Below are 23524 nucleotides of genomic sequence, written 5' to 3' on the forward strand. Positions count from 1 at the left end.
AGCAGCACACTGCAGGCAAGGGAGCAGCCCAAAATCTCAACCAGCAGCTCCCGACGCTATTCTGGCCTTAGGGCTGCAAGGGCAGGGAGCATCCCACATGGGTGGCCAGAACTACGTGGAAACTGATCCCTCTGGCCCAACTGAGACATCCCCAGAGAGCAGCTAAGGAGAAAGAGATGATTCAGGAGAAATTCAGGATGATTCAGCCCTCATGAGGACACAAATCCCTCCTTCCCTCTCCCCTGAAGGGAGCAGCAGCTTATGAAGCTCACGCAGCCGACGGTGACCAAGGAAATTTGGGCTGTCCCTCCCAAATACCTGGAAATAGGCAGCGTTCTCCTTCACGTGCTGTTCCACGCACAGGCAGAGCTGCTTAATCCACTGCCACTGAGTCTGCACGGCAGCACTGTAGGCCTGAGAAACACACACACCAAACGGCGATGAATAGCGAGCATTTACCAGCCAGGAAGGTCGCAGGAAGGACACGGCTACAGCCGGCGGGATGCAAGACCTGGCCACAATCAGGAGGGTTTGTTCACAGGCACGAAGAGTAGGAGACAGCAGACCCTAGACCGGCGATGCCGGGGGCTGCGGCAGGCACAGGTTTGCTTTCTCCCACCCCAGAGAGAAACACCAGGGAGAATCATGTCCCCGCAGCCCTTTGCTTCACCACCACCGTTTTCCTGGAAGCCTGGATAACTCCAAGGGAGCTGAGGCCATTCCCTGCATCGCCTCGCTGCAGGAAAGGCTCACGCTCCGTACGAGCGTCTCTGTGCCTTAATTTGAGGTGAGGATTATTTGGGAACAGCCTTGAGCTTCTCATTGCACTCCCCACAATAAAACAGCTCTATCACTGCACTGATGTTCTTCTACCACCATAAACCACTTTATCAGCCCTGACTGCCCATAAGGGCACCCTGGCGTGGGACAGCAAGTTTCCCAGTCCCGGGTGACAAGATTTGCTGCCAGCCGATTCTCGGGGCTCCTCCCAGCTCCTCCACGTGCCCGCTCACCTCTACGGTCTGCTTGGCTGGGTGGTTCTCCAGGGACAGCAGCTCGGCTGTGTCTTGGAGGGAGCGGAAGATGTCCTGCTTCTCTTCCAGCTCCGTCGTCAGCTCCTGCGTGAAGGACACAAGCAAAGTCCAAATCTCAGCCTCACTCAGACCATGGGTGCCACTAACACAACATGCAGCATGGAAGCACTGCAGTAAATACCAGCGGATCTCCGGGAAACCAGCACGGCTTATGGGAGCACCACAGCCGATTCACAGAATCACAGAATCGTATCGGTTGGAAAAGACCTTTAAGATCATCGAGTCCAACCGTAATTCCCATCAGGTTGCCAGGTTGGAATCCATCCGATTCCCATCAGGGTGCCTCCTGTGCACCAAACACACGGGGCAGATGTAACACAGATACTGGAAACCTGCCTGGGGACCCCTTCAGCTCCAGACAGTGCAATTGTGGAAAGACGGCAATTTATTTATACTGCTTTAAAGAGGAATCAATTTTCCTCTTTAGCTCAGACTTTCCCCCCCCCCGCCACTAGTTAAAGATGCCTTTAGTTCCAAATAGTGCTAAAAAGACATCTTTTGATGCCTCTTTGATCGAAACTCAATTGAACAAACGCTTTTTTGCGCTTTCTGCTCTAGGGAGAGCTCTTTCATCAGCTGCGCTCATGAGCTACAAGCTCAGCGTCTCGGGAGGGAGCATCCAACCTCTGGGGACTTCAGGTCTGTTGGTAGCTGAAGGTCCCACAGGGGATCAAAAGAAGCAGCAGCGCAACCAAGAGAGCACCCATCCCACCAGCCCTGGCCCGGGATCGCTCACCGAGAAGTAGTTTTTCTTGGCTGCAATGTTCGGGTTGTTGTCGCTCCAGTCGTAGGCCAGTTCCTCCTCCTCCTTCTCATTCAGCCAGATCAGCTCAGCAGTGGCCCGAGACACAAACCCGTGCAAGCTCTGGAGGTGCCTCAGCCGGAAGCTCGAGGTTTCCTGAACATAAAGAAATGTGATTCCTCTTCCCTGCTCTGAAGGCAACCGGTTTCTTCCCCCCTCCCCAGCGTTGGAGCAGGGCGGCAGGGACGGACCCCGCGCTCCCCGGGCAGTGCTATGAGCCCACTCACCATCAGCTTGCAGTACTGCGTCTCCAGCTTGCCAAGCGTCTCCGAGTAGCTGGCACGGAAATTCTGAGACATTTTACCCTGAAGGATGAAAAGTGCTCCTGTTACCCGACACAGGACGGCATCACCTGAAACCCCAACTCCGAATCTTTCCCCCCAGCTTTGCAGGAGCAAAAGGAGGTGCAAAGGAAGGCTCGGGGCAGCAGCCTCTTGCACCAGCCCAGCGTCAGTTCAGAAGCTCCGTCCTTAAAAAGATACCTCTGCCCCGGGCACCTTTACCCACAAGAGCCGATCCGGATGCCCTCACCTTCCCGCACACGCTGTGTCCCCCAGCCCGTGCCACCATACCTCGTACACCCGGGCCTCCTTTACGCTGGAGCCCAGGTCCTCCACGCTGGTGTGGACATGCCGCTGGGTCTCCAGCTGAGTTTCCACGCTCGGCAGGTCGCTCCCCCATTCTGCCCGCTCCAGCCTCATCTGAAACAGGCCAAGAGGCCCAAGTCAGCACTCCTCATTTGCAAGAGCATATCTCAAAAGGACACGAGGGCAAGGAAACCTCCTGGGTCACTCAAGACGGAACAAACACCATGCCAGTCCTCGTAGAAGGTCCTAAGCCAGTGCTCCAACACTGAAGGGTTTCTGGGACAGCCTACACAAGCTTCGCGCCCACGTAAGACCAAAGGACTGACTGCATCAGTACAGATTTGCTTCCCCACTGACACCCACTGATCAGCAGGATCACAAGAGAGAAAATCCAACTCAAGACAAAAGCGTCAGTGCTCTCCAGGAGCTTTGAACCATCAAAGCAATTATTCACGGAAAAAGGCAGGAAAAAGCCCAGACCAACTCCCTACCTTCCCGCATCAGCGTGAGCGGCGGCAGGTAATTTGGCCCAGAGAGCTAGCACTCACCTGCATCTCCTCCACCCACGCCAGCAGCTCGTACACGAACCGGAGGCTGCCTTCGTCTTCGGAAGAGGAGATGGCCACCAATTCTGTCCTGGTCATGGGCTTCCGGAACCAGGAGGCAGAGGAGGTGTGCAGCCCTTTCGTCAAGGACTCGCCCTTCAAGTGCGTCGTGCTCAGCATGGAAGCGGGTGCCAGCTCCAGGGTGGAGAAGTGGCCTTTCCTGTACAGGTTGGTGCATTCCAGCCTCAGCGTCACCAGCTCGTCCTGCAGCCGCATGATCCTGGAGGAGCAAGCGAGGCACGGGTAAGAAGATGCACGCACACTCCCTCCTTCCCCACAACACAGCAGAGGACCCCGTGCATCAGCCCCTGACCATGTTTCTCCATCCACAGCCCATCTCGGACACGGCCGCTCTCACCTGAACACCAGCTCCTCCAGCTGGTAGTAATTCTCATCCCGAAGGATCTGCACATCCACCTGTAGCTGGCGGATGAGCCCCTCACACTCCTGCAGATACACGACCACGTCGGATTCGTACTGCACCGGCTGGCCCGACTCCAGATGAGCAGCGTCCTGCACCGAGAGAGGAGACTGAGGGCTGGGTCTCCTCAGCCCAGGCACGCGGGCAGAGAGAACACGATAGCAACCCAGTATCGAGATCGAAAAGACCTTTTGGATCCACAAGCTGGACTTGAGCAGAAGAACACGAGTTCATCGCTCACACCACACCCAGGACATCCCCTTTAGGAAAGCTCCTGCAGACGAACTGAAAGCTTCTAGTGATAGATGGGCTCCCATGGTTAGTCCCATGGACGGTCACTTAACGTGCATTTCATTTCTTGCTTGGGTTTGACCATTTTTAGCTCCCAACCTTTACATCTCTTTCTCCCAGAACAAAACACCCCTCTTCAGAAATCTCCTCCCTACCCAGGCAGCTACAGTCTGCAACTGAGTCCTTTCTACCAGTCTTTTAGACAAATAAAACAGATTTTGGGGTTTTAAAGCCACATTATACAACAAGCTTTCCCAGAAGTGCAGTCCTCCTCCAAGCCAGCACTTCTGCAGACATCCAGCCTCGCTAGCTGCATCCCCAGAAGCAGCCTGCTGCACGGCAAGGCCGTTCCCCTGCCCCCTGTCCCCAAGGTCCTCGTGCCACCGATCACCAGGTATCCCCCACCGCCCCTACAGCCCCTCTGGGATAGGCTCAATGTCAGAAGAGAAAGGAAAGCTGTCCATGGGAACCCAGCAGCCCACACGGAAAAGAAGGGAAGAGATGGGCATAAAAGAAGAGGCAGGAAAACAAAATAAAATAAATAAAAAAAAGTAGGGGAGGGAAAATAACACCCCCCACTCACAGCTTGCAGCGTGTTCTTCGCAAGAGTGAGTTTTTCTTCACAGCTCAGAGCACCATTCTGGATTTTGTTAGCGATTTGTAGCAGCAATTCCAGCCTGCGATGACAGAGGGAAAGAGAATGAGAGGGGGGCTTTGGGACGTCCCTCCAGCCAGGGGAGCAGGGGACGTCCCTGCAGGGGACTCTGCCTGCCGTGGGCAGAGCACCGACCTCTCCACCGCCGGCCGCAGGAGCTTCTCGCGCTCCAGCATCTCTATGATGAGCTTGCCCCACTCCTCCTCCACGTCGTTGGGGTGGTACCCCTGGGGTAACTTGATGCGTCCAAATTCAATCCATACCTGGGGAAAAACATCAACAGAATGGCATTTCCTACCTCCTCGAGCTGGCTAGAGAGAGATTACAGCAAGGAAAGCGGGGCCATAAGGCAACAGCTCTGCCTCCGCTCCTGCGGCGTGTTGCTTGCTACATCATTTACCCTGAGGGTTATTTCCACTTCTCCATCCAAAATAAACCTGAACCGAGCACACTTTAGTCTTGCTAAAAGCACAACACTCCCACCTACAAGCCTCCGGGTAGCCGTGATGATACCTACCTCTAACAGTTTGTAAAGCTCCTCTATCCTTCCTTTTTCCTGCTCTTTCGCTGGGATTTCAGTTTCTTTGAAGTGTATGTACTGGTTATAAAGTGCCTGGGATGAGAAAGGCTCATCAGAAACCACCCCAGGGAATGCCACCACCCAGCTCTCAGCACCGAGCACACGCGACACTGCGGATGGACCTTGTCCAGGACCTACCTTTAGCTCTACAGGGTTCTGGGGGAAGGATTTATCTGACATGAGTATCGTGTGCTGCTTGATCCACGAGATGAGGGACTCCACGCGGCTCTGGTACTCCAGCCACCTCGAATCCACCTCCTGCGAGGCGAGAGGGCCCTTGCAGAGCACTGCCGGCGGGCAGGTCTCCGCAGGGGAGAGGCAGAGCCCGGCCCAGCCGAGCAGAGCACGGAGGGAACCGAGGTGCCACAGTCGCAGCTACAGGGCGGATCATCCGCCTGTGCCTCCCTGCTGTGATGCCATCCCAGGTACAGGAAGGAGGAGGAGGAGGAAGAGGAGGAGGATCCTCCTTGCAAGCTGCTCCCTGGAAGCCAGCTCGGCTTTCCCATGAGCTTAAAACCCGTGGCAGAAGCTGCAGAGCCTGGAGAACGCCGCAGCCCTACAGGCACACCGGCAGTTCACAGGGCAGACACGCTAATGGGGAAGCTCCTTCCTCCCCCCGAGCCTCTTCCACCCGTCGGCTATCTGCTACGGCGGACGGGGAACCTCCAAACCCTTCCCGCAACAACCAGCTGCCTCCCAAATCGCTGTCCCAGCCTCCCAACCCGCAGCGACGCTTACGATAGCGCTGATCCCTTCTCCTCCCTCAGGGACTTTGGGAAAGGCATCGTAGATTGAAGACACGTAAGTTATCACGGATTTCTCGTCTGGAGAGGGGACGTCCACGTCTGACAAGGGGGAAGCAGAAAGGCAGTGAGAAACGGGAGCAGGCGGAGAGGTCGGCATCTCCCCGTACCAGCCGCTTCCCCCAGCCACCCACCTTCGGCATCCAGCAGCCGCGTGACCCCCAGCCGCTCGGCGATCTCAAAGGCCTGCTCCAGGTTCTCCCGGTTACTCTGGATCTGCACCCTCTCCATGTCCACCAGATCTGGCCTGCAAGACACGCGCCGGAGTCACGACGATGGCAAACAGCACAAGGTGCCCAGGGCAGAGCATCCCAGACGGGCACCGCTGCCCCGGGTGGCTCCCGAGGGCTCGTCCGAGCTCCTGTCCTGTCCCAGGCTGGTGGCTCTCCGAGGGGACCTGGCCTGCAGCACCTCCCCAGCTCATCCCCTTTGGGAAGGGGACGTCCAGCCTGTGAAGAAAAACCTCTTGTGCTCCTCTGGGACCCACCCGCTCTGTACCCAGCGTGCCGGGCTGGGACTGCGAGCCCTCCCTGGAAGGAGACGCACGAAACAGCCCCAAAGCGGGGTGGTTACACCTCTCCGGAGGACGTGGGCAGAGCCCTTTGCCCACAGCAGAGCGGAGGGGAGACAGCAGGCACAGGCGCTGCCAGCCCTGCGCCGAGAGAAAACACCGGCAAGAGAGCAACGCCAGCAAGCCGCGGCGGAAACGAAGAGCAAACGAGCACAGCGGAGCCAGGAAAATCCCAGCCTGAGCACCACGCCGTGCCGGTGAGGTCTGCTCCCCACCACGCGCCCCATCCCCTGCCCGCGGGAGTTTTGCGTGTCCTTCACTGCTAAACCCTGCCCGCTCCTCCAGGCCGTGAGCGAGCAGAGCGGCGCGGGAAGGCAATGCTATTTCCAGCTACCAGGAGATGCTTTCTCACGAGGCCTTTGCTATTCTCCTTCAGGCACTCGGAGCCATGCCAAGTCCCCTTGACCAAGCAGCCGGGGCAGAAGCCGGCCCCAGCTCTACCTCGCTGCCTACGCTGAGCAAACGGGAGGTGTGCAGGGCTGTGCTGTCTCTCAAGGAACTGCAAGAGGTTTAACTGCTGCTCAGGAGAGCTCTGAGGCCCTTGGATGAAAGTGTGGATGGAAGTGCTGCTACTCATGGAGAGCAGAATGGGCAGTAGTAACGTGTAAAACACCGCAGCGCTCCCATACTCTAGAGTTTAAAAGCTTTGCTTTCTTCCCTCTCTCCCCAGCCTCATTCAAGATGTTTTTTTCTTGCAACCTGATGTATTTGCTGCTCATTCCAAGCATCCACCCCCCAGCTACCTGGCAGAAGAGATGATTTCCAGGTAAAAAAGACATTGCTCCCTGCAAGCCTCAGCTACATCTCCAAGCACTCCAGACCGTCACCAACCGCAGCAGTGCGCAGGGACCCCCGGGAGGTCCCCAGCCCTTCCTCCCACCCAGACGATGCTCTCCGCTGCTCCTTCCTGCCTACCTGTATCTGTGGATGAGCGCGTTGAACATCTTCCCATCGCTCCAGCACGATGAGAAGTTGGTGCACTTCACCCCGATGTAACCTGCCGTCACCTTCTGCGTCCACAGAAGCAGCTTCTCCTTGGCCGACATATCCCCCGACTCCCCGCTGATGTAGATGTCGGAGATCTGCAAGGAAGCGGCACAGCCGTGGGGTGATGCGGAAGGAGAAATGACCACCAGGCACGTCCAGTTTCTATGAACTTGCCCGAGACCTGGCAGCTGCCAGGAAGGGCAGGAGAAAACTGGTCACCGTGGGGGAGAGGGGATCCCACAGCCAGCAGACACGGGAATGGACCACTGGACCTGCAGGAGAGCAGCGGGGTGCCAAGGTGCGGCACGGTTTGGGCAGACTGGAGATCCAGGCGGGCGAGGGAGGCACAGCCATTTGCCCACCCCGTTTTACAGGGGCACGAGGTGTTGCTCGGCCACGCGCGCAGCCCAGCCCAGCCAGCGCAGGAGCCACCACCGCCGGACCCCAGCTTCCCACCACCACCACTGAGCTCACTGCAGCCGCTCCTCCGCCCAGGCTCCGCTCTCGGGAGCGGCTGCTGCCACACGTGCTCCGAGCACGCCGGAGAGCAGCGCTGCGCAGCCGGCGGCCCACGGCACGCCCCGGCGCGTTACACCGGCACCGTCCCCTCCTCAGCCAGGGCTCGGGGCGCAGCTCACCGAGAACGCAACGCCCTGGCGAGACGGGAGCCCAGGCGGGTCTCTTCCCCTCCCAAACACACCGTGCCAAGGGCAATGCTTGTGCACCCTCCTGCGCAAACCCGCTCCTGCCCAGCGCCCACCGCGAGGAGCCCCAGCACCCTCAGACACCCGGGGCTCGCGCAGGAACGGTCGGCCCCATCCAGCAGCACCTGTGGCCGGGCAGCAAGGAAGCGGCCAAGAGGGGACCGCTGATGCCATCCCTTGCCGGGGCTGCTGGCGTAGCAGGGGACGCTCCACCTGGAGCATCGTGTTGTAAAAAAAAAAAAACAAACAACCAAAAAACCAAAACCCAAACCAGCTTAAGGAGTGGGAAACAGCGCGCGGAGGTGCTGTTTGAGAAGACGTGCGGGGCAGAGGTCTCTCCTCCACCTCCAGCCAGCAAAGCCGCTTGGAGCGGGGCCACCGGCTCCATCCTGGGGGGAAAAGGCAAGGATGGGGAGAAGGCTGCGTGTCCCCCCTCTGCCTTGCCGTGCCTGGCGAGGCAGGCGCAGGGGCTGCTGGTGGCAGGGGTGCCGTGACCCACTTCCCCAACAAAAGAGACCTCCAGTCACAGACCCCTCTCAGACAGACGCACAGGACTGGCTGCGAATCCCAGACTCGCACGTGACAAAACGCACGTGTCTCCGCATGCCAGCATATTTCTGATTGGCACGGCTTCTTCCTCGCCCATCCCCCTGCCAGCTCCCCAATTAGTACAATTACCTCCCCTTAATTAAGGGGCAGACAAAAGGGAGGATGTGAGCCTCGCGCATCTTCTGGGGCGCCTGCGGAAAGGCAACGCGGGCCGTTTGCTCGCTGCGTTCCTCCTCCCAGCACTGCAGGAGAAGGTGTGCCAGGACCCAGCCCCACCCGCCGCCCCTCCGAGCCCCCTCTGCCCTGAAAGCGCCCAGTTGCTGTATTCCCCCCAAAAACACAGCCGGTTGGGTGCTGGCACTGCACGGGTCCCAGCTGCCAGAGATCCCTTTGCGGGCAGGAGGCAGAGACCTGCAGGATTAACCGCCTCTCCCGCCAGCGGGGAGGATGCTGCCGAGGCACGGCACGGCACCGCACGGCGAGCGAGCGGCGGTGTAATTGGTATGCTGCAGCTCACCTCCCTCTCCCGAGCCTGATACTCTCATCACACACAAAACTGCTCTTTGTCAGCCGCTGCCACACCGCCGGCACTGCCTTTAACTCCTCCAGCCCCGGGGTCTGGTTTCCTTAGGGATGCCGGGACCCGGCAGCAGAGCCAGGATGGATAGGGCGATGCAGTGGGCGAGCAGCAGGATGGGACCCTCCGCACCTGCAGGGAGGGACCCACAAACCTCCGCCTGCCCAGCACCCCCTTATTGATTACCCGGCAGCTCTTAATTAAGAGCGGAATGAAACCTTCTGCGAACCCACCCATCGGCTGTGCCCCACCTGGGCTCTCCAGCACCGCTGCCCATCAGGGAGCTCCTCACAGCACCCAGCTCAGATAAATCCTTTATTTTTCAACATTCACACAGCACTGGGGTTCTCCAACCCATGGGCCTTTCCCCGAGGGCATCCTTGCAGGAGACCCTCCTAGAGATGCGCCTACGGAGGTGCAGGATGCGGCACCAGCTCCACCCTCCTTTCTTCACATGTCTGTGTCAGGACAAAGATTTAGGGAGGCACCGGTGAGAAGAAAGAGCGGAAACTCGCAGGACCCGGGACCAGCCCCTTCCAAACCCTTCCAACATCAGCCTTGGGCATCAAGCAACCGGTGGCAGGACACTGAAGGCCAGATGGCGGCTGTGACACTGGTCCCAAGCCAGCAAAGGTACCGGGGGCCACAGCCCTTTTCCCGCCCCTCCAACCACGCGCTTGTCCTGGGGCATGCAGAGCTTGGCCAAACCCAAGGGCAGCTTCAGCCCACCCCGTCACCCCCAAAAAGTGACCTCCAAACAGCAACAATGGGCTCCAAAACACAGCATCGTCCCCTCCTCTTCCTCTTGGAACCCCCTCGGAGCAGGCAGAGCCCCCAAGCCTCCACGTTCACCCACTGCCGCCTGCCTGGGAGCTGAGCGTGGGCAGCAGGAAGGGGACACCCCAAACTCACACCCGACCCAGCAGCCCCGAGGGCACGTGGGCCACCACCAACAGCAAGCGCACTGCCGACGGCAAATGCAACGGCGCCGAGACGGCAAAAAAAACGGCGCCGAGAGCCCATGTGACCGCCGGCCGCACCCACCGGCTCCGGCAAGAGCCGCTCTCTGGCCGCCCGTGCCAGGAGCGGAGGACAGGACGGGTCGGTCCCCGGGGGATGCTTTCCCAGCAGAGATGCTCGTAGGGGGAAAGGCTTCAGGAGCTTTCTGCACCAGAGTCCTCCTGCCCGCGCTCAGCACGAGGTTGCACCTCACCGAGATGTCCATCCCCAGGGGCCACCAGGATCTGGGGTCCACTGAACCAGGTCCCCCCACCCTGCTCCAAAAAGGGGGCGAGGGTACACACAGACACTGACCATTCCTCCGGCCGTCCCCGAGCTCCCCCTCCGAGCCCGGCCCTCCACAGCGAGCCTGCGGCCACCTTCAGAGGGAGACGCCGTGGTCCCACCAGCTCCAGCGCCCTTGGCCGGCCGGCACGCCGGGTCGCTGCCGTACCCCGAGGAGCTCTGGGCTGCGCCACCGCTGCGCCCACTGAAGGAGGATGGGCTGCGGGAGGCTGGCAGTCCATGCCCATCTCCCTCCCCGGCCCGAGATGATGGCAACCCTGAGGTTCTCCCCACACTGGGGTTTTCTAGCTGATCCACCATGGGGGACGGCGTAGACAGCTCCGAAACGGTGCCCGGCTCTGCTGTGGAGCAGGTCCATGCCACACTGGAGCTGGGATCGTTGCTGTCTCCTCTCCCCCAGGCATCCGGGGCGCTGCCGGCCCCTGGCTCCCGTCTCTTTGCTGGCTCCTCACCGGACACGGCGCTCGCCGGGGACAGGAGCCCCTCTGCGTGGCCATCGGTCCCCCCGCGCAAGGGCAGCAGCACGGCCCGGCAGCTGCCTGCACCTCTCCTCTGCAGCTCGACCAGCCGGCTCACCGCCTTCTCGCAGTCCTTCTCAGCTGGGTTCTCCAGCAAGCGGACGATGACGGTGGTGCCTTCCTCCGGGGAAGCCCCCACTGCACCCAGCCGCCGCGGCTCCAGCACCAGGCGAGCTTTCTGCACCTCCCCCTGAAACCGCTCCTTCACCTGCACGATGAGCCCGGGGTGCAGGGCCGCCGGGTTGGGGTCCCCCCCGCGACGCCGGCTGCCGGCAGGTTCCTCTCCTCCCTCCTGCCGGGGGGCTGCCTTCGACTTCGGCACCTCCTCATCCTCAGCGACCTCCAGGGCCGGGGGCTCCTCCTGGGGGGCTGCCTCCAGCATCGCTCTCCTCTTCCCCCTCCGCCTCCGTTTAAAGTGGACCCTTTTTTTCGGAGACAGGGGTGCCTTTCCCGCAGCTTTTTCTTTCGGCTCTTTAACACAGCCCAGAGAATTCCCCATCTCCTTCTCCTCCTCAGTGCCGGCAGTAACGCAGCTAAGCGAGTCACCGGCTCCCGAATAAATCCCGAGCCGGGCTTCATCGGCTCAAACGCACGCCGTACACCGTGCCGCGGACTGCCCCTCGCCGCCGCTCCCTCCCGCCAGCCCTGCCGCCGCCGCCGCTCCAGACAGCCATCTTACAGCCTGGGCGCTGCGAGAAGACAAATTCAAAGCATCTCACTGCAGTTCAGAAATCACTTGACCTAAAAGCAGAGGGAGCGGGGATTGGCTGCGGCGTCCTTCTCTCCAAATATGAGGTAATTGGAGCACGGCCCTCGCCAACACAAACAGGGAGCAGGAATCAGGCAGCGGAGTGGGGAGGGGGAGCGGGAGAGGCTGGGGAGGGGGGGATAAAAAACACAAAACCCGGGGAAGGTTGGCAAAGGTAGCATAAAGGAAGGGGTGGGAGAGAAATAGGGAAAAAAAAAGCAGGGAGGAGTCAGAGCAGCTCTCCATGCACACCAACGGGGACGCGGAGCCGCCGTGCCGGCTCCTGCAGGGGTGTTTCTCTCCAATTCCAGAGGTTTGCTTCTTAATCCTTAATGCCGAGAGCCCCAAGAGACTGGCTCACACGCTCACCCTCCTGCCAGGCTCCCCCGGCTCGGAGCACGCAGGGGCAGCCCCAGGTGCCCTGGGGAGCCGGCATCGCTTCGGGGAGCCGCAGTCGCAGGGTCCCAACCGGCTACAACAGCACTGATGCTCCCGTCCCAGTCCGGCCCCATGTCCTGCCTCTCTCCTGCAGCTCCTGCCCCAAATGCTGCCGAGGGCAGGGGTTCGAGGAGCATGCAGCATCCCAGCTCCTCTCACCAGCTCGGAGGGACCAGAGCAGGGTAACACATGCCAAAAGCAGGGACGAGACAGAAAACAGGGAGCGGGGGACACTGGCCCACCCCGAACCCCTCCCCAGGGCTCTCCCAGCCGCCTGCCCCTGGGCAGCAGCACTGGGACACTGGAGATTAAGAGGTTCACAATGGAGCTACAACCCCAGAAAAAATCCCATTAGCGCAGGCGGGGAGAGGACACGCAGGCTCGCCAGCACCGGCCCAGCTCCCCTGGGGGACCCCCCATCACCCACCCTGTCCCCCACAGCAGGGTGGCAGCGTCCTCTCCCACTTGGGTGTGGGGGGGGACCCGGGAGCTCCCACTTGGGCTCTGCCGTCCCCTCTCTGGTCCCCCGCAGCAGGGCACGCACCAGGGCAGGGCCACCACGAGGACAGCGGGGACAGGATGCCACCAGCCAGGGCCCCACCGGAGACGACGGTGACTCATCAGCATCCAGACCCTGCTCAACCCCGGCCGCTTCCCAGGGCCCAAACACCGGCAGAGCGCCTCGTCAGCAGCCTCACACCCAATTTATCCCCATGCTCTCCCCAAAAGCCTCTTCCCAAGAAATACAGGTCAGGAGGGGCTCGCCAGCGCAGGGGACAGCCTGGCTGCGCTGGCACGGGGCACACGCGTGGCCCAGGCGAGGCGGCAGCTCCCCAGGGCGTTGCCCATTCATCCTCCAAAAATGCAAAGCTTCCTTACGAGGTCTCAAAAGCCAGCGCTAGTCTCGTCCGAGAGATGCCAGCAGGGACATGGCAGGGAGCTGGGACACAGCCGCTCCCAGGGGCTCGGTCCCACAGCGGTGACGGCCCCAGAGCTAATGCCACATCGCTAACAAGCTGCTGGCAGCAGCACTGCCGAGCAAACCCCACGTGCCAACGCAGTGGTGGCATTAGGGGCCACGCGTCGTCCCCCTGAGGGCATCAAAGCTACAACGGGATAATTTGAGGCTATGAAAGACCTGAGACCCTGTTTTGCAAGAGCATCCATAGCACACAATTGCTGGAGACGGTCCTAAGCGCGTTCCCCAGCACCCCAGCTGGGTCAGAGAGCTTTTCCCATCCCTGTCCTGAACCGCTGTCACGCAGCTGACGTTTTCCATCCCAATAAAAGATCCTGTGGCTGCACCGACCACCCAAAGGGCCGGGAGCGCCTCGGGATAACAGCCCCACGCGGGCATGAGCTCAGCCTGTCCCCCCCCACGGCCTCCTCTGAATTTGCTCTTCTCCTCCAGAGACTCAGCTGAGCAAACAGCTACCGCCAACAACCCTGGTGCCAACCGGGAGGCCACCGCACACAACCCATCGTTAATGATTTCATTATGTAAATGATGAGAAAAGGGCGTTGCTATTCTCCGACACCGGTCTCCATGACACTGCGATGTGTGTTGATCCTCCGGACCGATCTGCGAGCCAGCATCGCCACGGAACATGCGCACGCGGAGACGGATGCCAGAGCCCTGGGGAGACAACGTGCTCCCGCCATCCACCCCGTGTCCTTCAGCAAGAAACTCTCAGGACCTACCTGGAAGTGGAGGATGATCGTCCATATGAGCCCCAGGGTGAGCTTGGGGTTGCCGTCCGTAATGTCATCATTGCGAATGTTCACCAGTTTCACCTGAAAAGAGAAGCAACAGGGTCAAAGCTCCCCATCAGCCTCACCCACAGAGAGCGTGGGGGGGACGTGTCCCTGACCACGCTGTCCCCAGGGCCACCCCAAGCACTTTGGCGGGGAGTGGACACGCAAGACCCCAGCGCTTCCCGAAGAGGCGGCGAGGCCACCCCGTGCCCCTGCTCGGGAAGGAAGGATTTTTCACGTCTCTAGCACTCTTTATCTAGAAATGCTTTCCCAGCACTTAACGGCTTTATTTCAGCTCACATGGAGAAGTGCCTCGTCCCCAAAGCCCTGAGCACTAGTGCATAATTTAATAGCTACAGACCACAGAGCACGGTTAAAAGAGGATGGCCGAGCTTTATTAACTCCCTCTCAGGTTCAAAACGAAGCTGCTAATCAATCAGTCCTAACAAAGGCAGAAGCACCAGCACTGCCCTCGCTGAGGGTCCCTCCCCAGCACCCACCAAAAGCCCCTGTCCTGGCAGACTCCGGCCCCACGCGGTCCCAGAGCTGCTCCCTCTTGGCTGCTTTGCTCTAGGGGTGGTTTAAACGCACGTACGGTCCCTGAACCCCACAGAGATGCCAGCAGCGCTGGGAGCAACCAGCCTCGGCGCTTCCAGCGGATGCAAACCGGAGCCGTGCTGCTCCTGCTCTCCTTGCGGCCGCCTTCCCGGCAGCTGCAGCGTGCTTTGGGATCTTCTCCCCCGGCGGGCTCCCCACGGGGGTGTCCCTGCTCCCCAGCGCTCCATGAGACTCCACAATCTCTAGCAGGAGCATCTGGGGTAAGATGTCCCAGCAAGGCCGCTGTCACCAGGCCATCACGCTTCAAAGGAAAAAGCTGTTTCATCCAAGTAGAGAAACAAGCTCCCAAGAGCCCCCGGCAAAATGTCTCTTATCAAGGGGCTGAGGAGGAGGAGGGGAAGGGCTGGAAGCGGCTCACCCTCCCTGGAGTGGGGCACGTGCTCAAATTTATTCAGTGCCCTCAGGCCAGCAGAGAGAGAAAAATCTCTGCTTCAGCATGAACTGGTACAATTTATCATCGTCTCCGCGTATCTGAGGAGCATCATGGCAGGGAGACCTGACCCAACAGGCGGAACAGGACACCCGGCCCCAGGGCTGCGGGGGTTTCACCTGCAGAGCCAACAAGTCTCGGGATGCATCCCGCTGCTCCCGGCGGGATCTGCCCCGGGCTGCGGAGGGTGCCTGGTCCCTGCCAGCTGCACAGGCGCAGCAGGGCCAGCACCTCCCAGAAGCCCAGAGGAGGGAGCCTGCCCTCCGAAAGCTGCCTGGGAGCGGCACAGGAGGACTTATATGTCCGTGCTGCCGTCCGGAGGGGTGATGCCGCACAGAGGCACCCGGCTGTGCCAGCACCAAGGCCACGGCTGCGTGGGGCTGAGCAGGAGCCGGCTGCCCCACCTGCCCTGAAGCTGGTGGGAAGGCATGGACGTGCCGCAGCCGCCCGTCCCCACCACCGGGATCTGCCAGGGAGCCCCGGGTGAGGCTTTCGGGGCACAGAAGTGACTGTCTGTGATATTTGCAAACCCCTTCCCAGAACTGGAGTCTGATCCTTCATTTTGATACTCGTTTTTGTGCAGCATGGGCGGTTCTGAGAGTGCACAATGCCTACGGGGGGAAAGTCCCCTGACAGCCATCCTCAACCAGCACCGGCACCCCGGGGATGGGCATACCCCAGCACAGGCGGGCGCTGCTTCTCGACACCCTTCCCAAGCCCCAGCCCACAGAAAGAACGGCAAATCACCCAGCTCTGCTTCTGGCTGAGCCTAAATCAGCCCTTACCTGTCGCTGCTTCAGGAAATCCAGGGCGATCTGCACGTTCTGCAGCCGGTGGAAACGCATCCGCCCCTTCTCACGCGGCTGCAAGAGACAGGCGGCAGCTTCAGGTCAGGCTCGCAGGGCCGGGCCGGCAGCACCCCGCATGCACAGCCGCCCCCCACATGCCCCCAGGAGCCGCCTGCGGCAGCCCCCCCACGCTCAGCGTGCTGGTGTGACCCCCCGTGCACTCCACACCCCCTGCTCTATCTTCTTGCTCTGGAGGCAAATAAAGTCATTGCTACGCGCGATCCTGCTGAAAGAGGGCAAAAAGCCCACGGTGGGGCACAGAGGTGGGAAGACCCCGAGATCTCGACTTCCTCCGAGTGCCACGAGACCCCAAGGGTCTGCACCCAGGCTCTGAGCCGGGCACTGCACGGCTGCCGGCGGCAGGCAGGATTGGCTCAGCCTCTAGATCCCAGGGCAGGATTTCACCCATCTCATGGTCAGCCAGACAAGCTGGGAAGAGGGCTCGGCAGAGATCTACCCCGGCGGGTACAGAGTCCGACCCGTCCGGGTCTGCTCCGCAGCGGGATGGGAGGACCCGGGCAGGGACTGGCTGCGGGTCCCCACTGACGGCAGAGAAACCCTGACCTCAGCATCAGCCCCTGCGGACCCGGCTGGGTTCCTCCCGTGTCCGGGCAGGGGCTGCTGCTCCAGAACCGTCTCTGAACACTTGGAAATGAGATGCCCTGGGCCGTCACTGAAGCAGGCAGGGGATTGTCCGAGGTACCCGGTGGCTGAGCCCTGGCCTGGGAAAGGGCACGGGATACTGGGTCTGCTCCGAATCAGCGCACAGATCGACACACAAATCCCAGCCTCAATACGAGGCATCACCAGGATGCTCTGACCCACAAGGACACCCCAAGTCCTCTGAGTCACCTTCCTTCCCCAGCTCGAAGGGGAAGAGCCGTCCCTGCAAGGGGAACATCTCCGGGGCTGTAGGGGACCAGAGCCCGGTGGGAAGCTGCTACAGCCCCAGCTCCTCCTGCGCTGCTCCGGGATTCCCACTGTGCACAAGGGAATCGTCACCCAGAGCAAGGGGGCTGGAAAACACACCTTCTCTTGCACCTGAGCAAGGTTTTGGGGTCTGGTCGCTTCAGGATAACCCTTGGCTGGGGCTGGGCTGTGCTCGCTCCCACCTCCACTCACATGCACGGGGTTGCCGGTCGTGCCCCGGACCCCACGGCGGCACCAGCCCCACGAGAAGGTGCCCGTGCCCAGAGCCTATCCATGCAGTGCGAGGTGCGCAGCCGTCACCGCAGCCCCCCGAGGGGGCCCGGCCAGGAGCAGCGTGCAGGACCCATCCCTGTCCCCTCCCGCCCCGTCGGGGGGACACATGCTGTCACACCAGGTGGGTGGCATGCCCTGACTGCAGGCCGACACTGCAATGCACGCGCAGATAATCCAGTTAACGTGAACACAGCCCGGTAACGAGGACCGCGGCATCGGCTGCCTCTCCGCTCTTACAGCTTCCCCTCCGCACAGCCTCGCTCGGGGCGACCACCCTGGGCGAGTCGGGTGGGTTTTATCAAAAACCCGGCTAAAACTGAAAAGAGGGGAAGGTCGGAGCCCCCAGCGACGCTGGGCCGCACTGGACTATCTGACGGCACTCCAGTGTCCACCAGGGATACGCTGCAGCTGGGGCAGACTCAACCTACTTCTTCATCATCATCATCTTCCTCCTCACGCTCTTCGCTGCTTGCACGGCACCAGGCCGGCGCTCTCACCAGGCGAAGGCTCCTCTGAGCTGGCGGCTCTATTTGCTAACGAGGATGGGAGGGAGAGCGGCGATGGGAGGGTGACACAACAGGGAGACAGAATGGAAACCAAAATGCAACACCCAGGTAAAAGGAAAAACAAAGCGGGGACGAAGGCGGCTGGATCTCCGGCACACCCTGGGCTCCAGCACAGAAATTTCCCCCCGGCTTTGAAAGCCAAAGCAGAGAGAAGGAAGCTGTCTGGATCACAAGTAGCTCGATCCAATTTTTCAGCCCCCACAAAAACTGATTTGGCATCTCTGGAGGGTAACGGAGGGAGTTAGGAGGTCTTTGCCCAGATCCTATTTAGGGGAAAACTAAAATAATTCCCGCTGTGCTACCCTGTTGCAGTGATCAGGATCCTCCCAGAGCTGAGTGAATGTGTCAGTCTGAGAAAGGAGGAGGAGGAGGAGGAAGGAGGGGGACTCTACGATGCTCAAGATGCAGGAAGAGGTTTGCAAGGCACCAACTGCTACAAATCCAGCTCGTGAGGAGCCGAGCACGGGGCAGGAGCGAGGAGCACGCCCTCTGCCAAATCTGAGCTAAACTGCTGGGCACATTGTCACAGAAACGGCTTTAGTCAAAGCCACTATTATCCGTTATTTTAAATATGGAGCCAAATCTAGAAGATGAAGGCGTGTAAGCCTTCACAAAAAGAGGACTCTACCCAGGGCACTGTAAGCCAGCGGCTTTAATCACACACGCTTTGGTGGTATCCAAGAGACCAGGCTGGGGAACACAGGTTTGAGTGAAAATAAGTAATTATAATAATAATAATAATAAAAATAAATAGTAATAATAAAAGAAACAATGACAGACATTCGAAAACAGAACTATGGCATAAGAAATGACAGCTGATGGCTGGGAGCGGCGGGGAGCAGGGGGAGGACGGAGGGGGTCGGGGCGGGGGGGGCAGAGGCATCACTGCCCAGCCGCGGGGACTTACCAGCTTCACTCCCGACAGCACCTCCAGGAGGGAGATGAGGTTGTGGCCATCTCGCAAGTCTTCGTAGAGGTCGTTGATGTGCTTGCGCACCTGCGGAGAGCCGGGGAGGAGCAGCCATCAGATCCGCAGGCCTCCTGCGCTCTCCCGCTGTTTGCAAGAGCGCGGGAGGAAGGCAGCAGCGTCCGCAAGCAGACGTCTCCGTCCAAGCCGCGTGCATTTAAAATGGTTATTCCAGAATTATCGCTAAGGAAAGCAGCCTCCCGTCTCCCCTAGATGACCCGGCAGAAGCTGCTGCCAATTTTACGCACGAAATCAAACTGTTAAACCATCCGTACTCCAGGCGATCCCGTAATATTGCACTCAGACCTCTGCAGCAAGGGTAGCTCAGTACCAAAGTGGCGGTTTAATTGCTTACGCTACCTTACAGCATCTCCCAAAACACGGCGCCTAGCTTCCATCCGAGAGCAGAGGAGGTTTCTGCGGGGCAGCGTGGCTGCGAGAGCCGGCTGACCGCATGCAGCCTCTGTACCTGCTCTTCCCCCAGACACCCAGACCTCGCCCTGGGTGTTTTATTCGGCTGAGAAACCCCAGATGTTTTCCCACAGCAGCCAGCCTCAAGATTTTTCTGTATTCCCTCCTTTGTAAGATTTAGAAAGTAGCCAAAAGCTTGACGCAGAGGTTTGCAAAGCTGGCAGGAAAATACAGCTGTCACCCCTAATGCCCAAACGACTTTTTTTTTTTTTTCTCCAAATGGAGAATTAATTAAAAAACACTTGGCATTAACCAAGAAAAGCAGGAGGCACCTTGTGGTGCTATGTTAATCCCTCTTAGCTACCTACTGCAGGCTGCAAGCGTCTCCCTTCACGTACTTTGGGGTTCCTGTGCATGCAGGAGCATCCCTCGAAAGACAAAAAAGCCCCTTTGCCCTGGCAGGGGGGGGGAAGAAGGGGGAGCAGCCCCACGCCGGGATCCCCTCCTTCGCCCCGGCTGCCCACAGCCCCAAGCAGGAGGATGCACAAGCCTCGTGTTAAAGCAAGGACCCGGTGCTGAGAAGGCAAATGTAATACAAGGGCTGCGTGGTGATGTTACAGTGCCCTCCAAAGGCACCGGCATATTTCCACCGCAACCGTCTCTGCTCTATGTACAGACATGTATGAACACTCAAATCCAATGCAAAAATTCCAACACAAAAAAAAAAAATTTAAAAAGGCATTTATCTGGCAGTCCTGAGCCAGAACGGACAGACAGACGGTCATTTAATCAGTTTTATAACGAAATACGTGACACTTACCTTCATCAAGTGTTTATTGACCCATTTAGTGAAGGTTTTCTTTTGGACTCTGTCCCGTTCATCTGTCAAAAGAAGACAAAGGCAGCTCTCGGTCAGTGTTTCTCATGCAGAAACTCAAATGACTTTGAAATGAGGGGAAGAGACAGAGGAATCACCGCCGGTGCCAGGACCGCCGGACGGATCCTGCGCCCGCGCAGGGGAACAGAGGCCGCTTATTCACGGGTTAGTGCGGGACGGGGCCGTTCACGCGGCTCCGACGTCTCACCCGGGCAGGGAGGTAGGAGCATCCACACAGCTAGAACAAAATACACTGCTTTTTGGGGGGAGAATAGTGTTATTTGAATAAAAGCAGCGTGGATGATTGGGATGGGTATAGCTCCAGCTGGCAGCAGCAACTCAACCTCCTCGTCCCACCCTGCAGGCAGTGCAAGGAGGGAAGTGGGGTTCGCCTGAGCCCCCCACTTTAGGAGGGTGTCCCCCCTCCCCTGCCCGCTCCTGGAAGGCTTTAACGCATTATATAAACCCCACAGATGTCCCGTAACAGGCCTCTGCCGGGCACTAGCAGCGTGTGCAATTAGCAGCTTATTCTGTCGCCGTATTTTTGGTTCATTGGATTGTCAGGATTTAATGTTTATTTCTGTCCCGTGGCTCAGCCGAGGGCGCCCTGGCCAGACGCTGGGAGCTCCGAACGCCAGTGGGACAGGGTGACAACGTGGGTCCCGTCCCCCGTGGGTCCCAGACCCCGGGGAGCAGCAGGGGCGGCCGGACGGGAGATTCGTGGTGATGCCAAGCAGCGATGTGGGATGAGGGAGCTGCTGGCAGGCTTTGCCCTGCCTGTTCTCAGCACAAAAAATAATATCACGTGAAAAACACAGGCAAACAAGGCGAAAGGAGAGGGCACGAGATGGGGCCACACCGCTGGAGGGTCCCACGGGGCTCAGCCCCCACCTCCCCACGCCTGGGCAGCAAGGAGGGCTCAGGGCAACCCCGGCAGCCAGCCCTGTGCCAAACGGGATCGCCTGGTTTTAACATCATCACCTCAGAGGAAAGAGAGTGCCTCGGTACCAACCCACGGCACGCAACCCCAAGCTCCCGAGTGCTGCCCCATCCAGCCCACAGGTCCCCGGGACAGAGTGGGAAAGGATGAGCCCCGCTGCCCCACGACATCCCTTTGACACCACGGTCCAACGGGCAGAAGCACCTCTTGCTTTGGTTTTAAGCCAAAAAAAAAAAAAAAAAAATCAAGAAAAGGGAGAAAACTGGCATCTCTCAGCCCGGGCTCCCCAGCCACGCTGCGTGTCTCCACATCTCAGTCCGTGCAGATTTGAAAGCGCCATCTAACATCCCTCCTCCTCCTCATCCACCCCATGACTTCCCCCATCCGCAAGCACCGCAGCAAAACACGCGGCATGCTGCTGGCACGTCACCTCCCCTGTGTCCCGCTCCGTCCCCCGGCCAAGGCACATAACCAGGTGCCACAAACTATCTGCCGGTTGAACTACAGCCGCCCTCGCTCCCCACCCTGCCAGGCTCTGGCCTCGGCACGGCTTCCCGGGACGACGCGGCCGAGCCACGGAGCCGCCGCCTGCAATAGAAAGCTGCGCCACCCCCACGTGTTTTTAGGGACCTTTCCTTCACCCGACCCCACCAGAGTCGCGGTGCCAGGTCCCTTCCCAACCCTGGTGTTAATTCGGGGTCGATAAAGCTTGAGCCATACCCCGACCACGGCACGGCACCGGCAGCATGGTGGGGGCTGCCTGCAGGCCGGGAAGGAGAGGGCGGTGGGTACTAACCGATGCAGCACATCCGGCACACCAGGCAGGCGCTCAGCCGCCTCTCCTCCCCACAGAGATGCCGCCTCTCCATCGCCCGAGCCTGGGACGGGGAGCGCTGCGTCCCGGCAAAGCGGTGGCTGCCTCCCGGCTCCTGGGGAAGGGTCTTCTGGCAGCACCACCCGCTTGCCGACCTTGGCCCCAGCGGGTGCAGGTGGGTGACTTCTCGGCCGCAGCTCCTCCCACCGCATCACTTCCTACACCCGCTGCCCCCAGTACGGGCACCGGCCGTTCCTCCTCCGGGGCATCGCCGCAAACCCCGCCACGACGTCAACGGGTGCTTCGCCCGCGCTTCCCCTGCTCCTCGCGCTTCTCCGGGTGCTCCCAGCCGAGGGTACCGCCGGTGCGGCAGCTCTCTGCCGGCAAAATCCTCACTGTCCCGAAGTCCCGACGACCGGCAAAGCTGCTTGGAAAGCTCCCAGCGAGGAAGGGGAGAGCTGCTCCCTCTTGCAAGCGAGCAAGAGGCGGTGCAGAGCGCGGTGCAGCTCCCGGCAGCAGCCGAAAGCTGGTGGGCTGGGGATGTGGACGCAGGCTCGCCCCGCAGAGCCGGGCACTGCCCCGCCGGCAGGCTCTTGGCTTGTCTTTCCTCGTCTTGTTTTCCAGTTAATTGCACCAGGGACGGGAGGGACAATGCCGGGCTGTTCTCCCCGCTCCCGCCTGCCCGCAGCTTCTTCCCAAATCATTTCCCGGGTCCAAAACGCCGGAGCTGGGACCCGGCTGCAGCCCCGCTCGGCACGCGGGGAGATAACGGGGGCCTCCTTATCACCACCTCTCTTCCTTTTCTTCTAAATATAATCCCTCTGCAGACCTTCTGCTGGCAGGAGCCCCATGCCCCGGCCGGGAGGGCAAGAGGAGCCGGGCTGCTGCTGGGGGAAGGTGGGAGCACGTCCCCGAGCATCGCAGGGAGCACGCGGGGACGAGGGCACGTCACCGAGTCCCACACGGAAAGTCTGCAGCGAGGCACCTCCAACGCCGGACCTGGGAGGTGCCCATAGGCCAGCAGCTCCTCGGCACGCTCCCTCTTCCCATCTCCTGCAGAAATGGGGGTTTTTCTTCCTTTTTTTTTTGCCCCGTCTCACCACCTTTGGGTGGTTCCTGGGCTCTAACCAGATTACACCTCCCCACCCTGCACCCGCGCTATCATCCGAGCTAATAATAATGCGCAGTTACTGCTTACTAACAATATTAAGGCATTGCAAGCTTATCTCTCCCTGGCTAATCTTTTCCAGAGTCACCCTGATAAGCAACTTGTTGCAACCCCTCCATGCTTGTCCTCTCCCCTGTCTAGCAGGGGTTCGCTGGCCCCAGCCACCGAGAACCACCCTGTCACCAGCCAGGGACAGCGAGCAGAGGCAATGGCCCAGGCAGCAGGCAGGCAGGGCACGGCCAGAGGGAAGGTTACAGTGGCTAGAGAAAATCTGCACCGCTCCAAAGACAAGCCAGTGGGGGACGAGGGCAGGAGAGGCTGACTGCGGAGCTTCGGGTCCCCTCGCACACGTGGCACGGAGCAAAGGCTGGTGGCAGTGACATGGGGAACATCGCCGGCAAATGGAGACCCTGCTGCCAGCAGCACCAGCGAAAACCACAGTCCTTAACCGAACACACCCGCGTGCCACATGTCCATTCGATGGTTTCCAGCACCGCCGATGCTATCGGAGCCACACAGATGCTTCCAGCTGCGAAGTGCTTTCGTGTTGCTGCTTTCCCGAGACAGGTGAGACTCGCACAGAGGCAAAAACCTGGACAAGCCAAGCAACAACCCAGCCTGAGCCCAGCTGAGCCGCAGTCCTGCTGTCCCTGTCCCCATCGCTGCCCAGGCAGAGCCCAGCCCCGGGGCGC

At 60.0% G+C, this 23524-nt stretch overlaps 1 protein-coding gene across 13 annotated transcripts in view; it reads right to left on the reverse strand.

Annotated features, from left to right (window-relative positions):
* The window catches only part of MACF1 (microtubule actin crosslinking factor 1), a 149764-nt gene that overhangs the window by 92066 nt on the left and 34174 nt on the right, over positions 1 to 23524 (reverse strand). For all 13 annotated transcript variants that reach the window (XM_072885339.1, XM_072885342.1, XM_072885338.1 and 10 more), the window contains exons 2-19: positions 19854 to 19915; positions 18563 to 18652; positions 15824 to 15901; positions 13937 to 14029; positions 7325 to 7491; positions 5973 to 6085; positions 5774 to 5880; positions 5174 to 5293; positions 4973 to 5068; positions 4591 to 4718; positions 4384 to 4477; positions 3447 to 3601; positions 3032 to 3308; positions 2469 to 2597; positions 2124 to 2201; positions 1831 to 1992; positions 1014 to 1118; positions 319 to 414 (exon numbers count right to left, since the gene is read on the reverse strand). In XM_072885339.1, coding sequence (XP_072741440.1) covers positions 319 to 414; positions 1014 to 1118; positions 1831 to 1992; positions 2124 to 2201; positions 2469 to 2597; positions 3032 to 3308; positions 3447 to 3601; positions 4384 to 4477; positions 4591 to 4718; positions 4973 to 5068; positions 5174 to 5293; positions 5774 to 5880; positions 5973 to 6085; positions 7325 to 7491; positions 13937 to 14029; positions 15824 to 15901; positions 18563 to 18652; positions 19854 to 19915 — 2150 coding nt within the window. The remainder of the gene's footprint in view (positions 1 to 318; positions 415 to 1013; positions 1119 to 1830; positions 1993 to 2123; positions 2202 to 2468; positions 2598 to 3031; positions 3309 to 3446; positions 3602 to 4383; positions 4478 to 4590; positions 4719 to 4972; positions 5069 to 5173; positions 5294 to 5773; positions 5881 to 5972; positions 6086 to 7324; positions 7492 to 13936; positions 14030 to 15823; positions 15902 to 18562; positions 18653 to 19853; positions 19916 to 23524) is intronic.

Source organism: Ciconia boyciana, chromosome 21, assembly GCF_034638445.1.
Source record: "Ciconia boyciana chromosome 21, ASM3463844v1, whole genome shotgun sequence".
NCBI lineage: Eukaryota > Metazoa > Chordata > Aves > Ciconiiformes > Ciconiidae > Ciconia > Ciconia boyciana.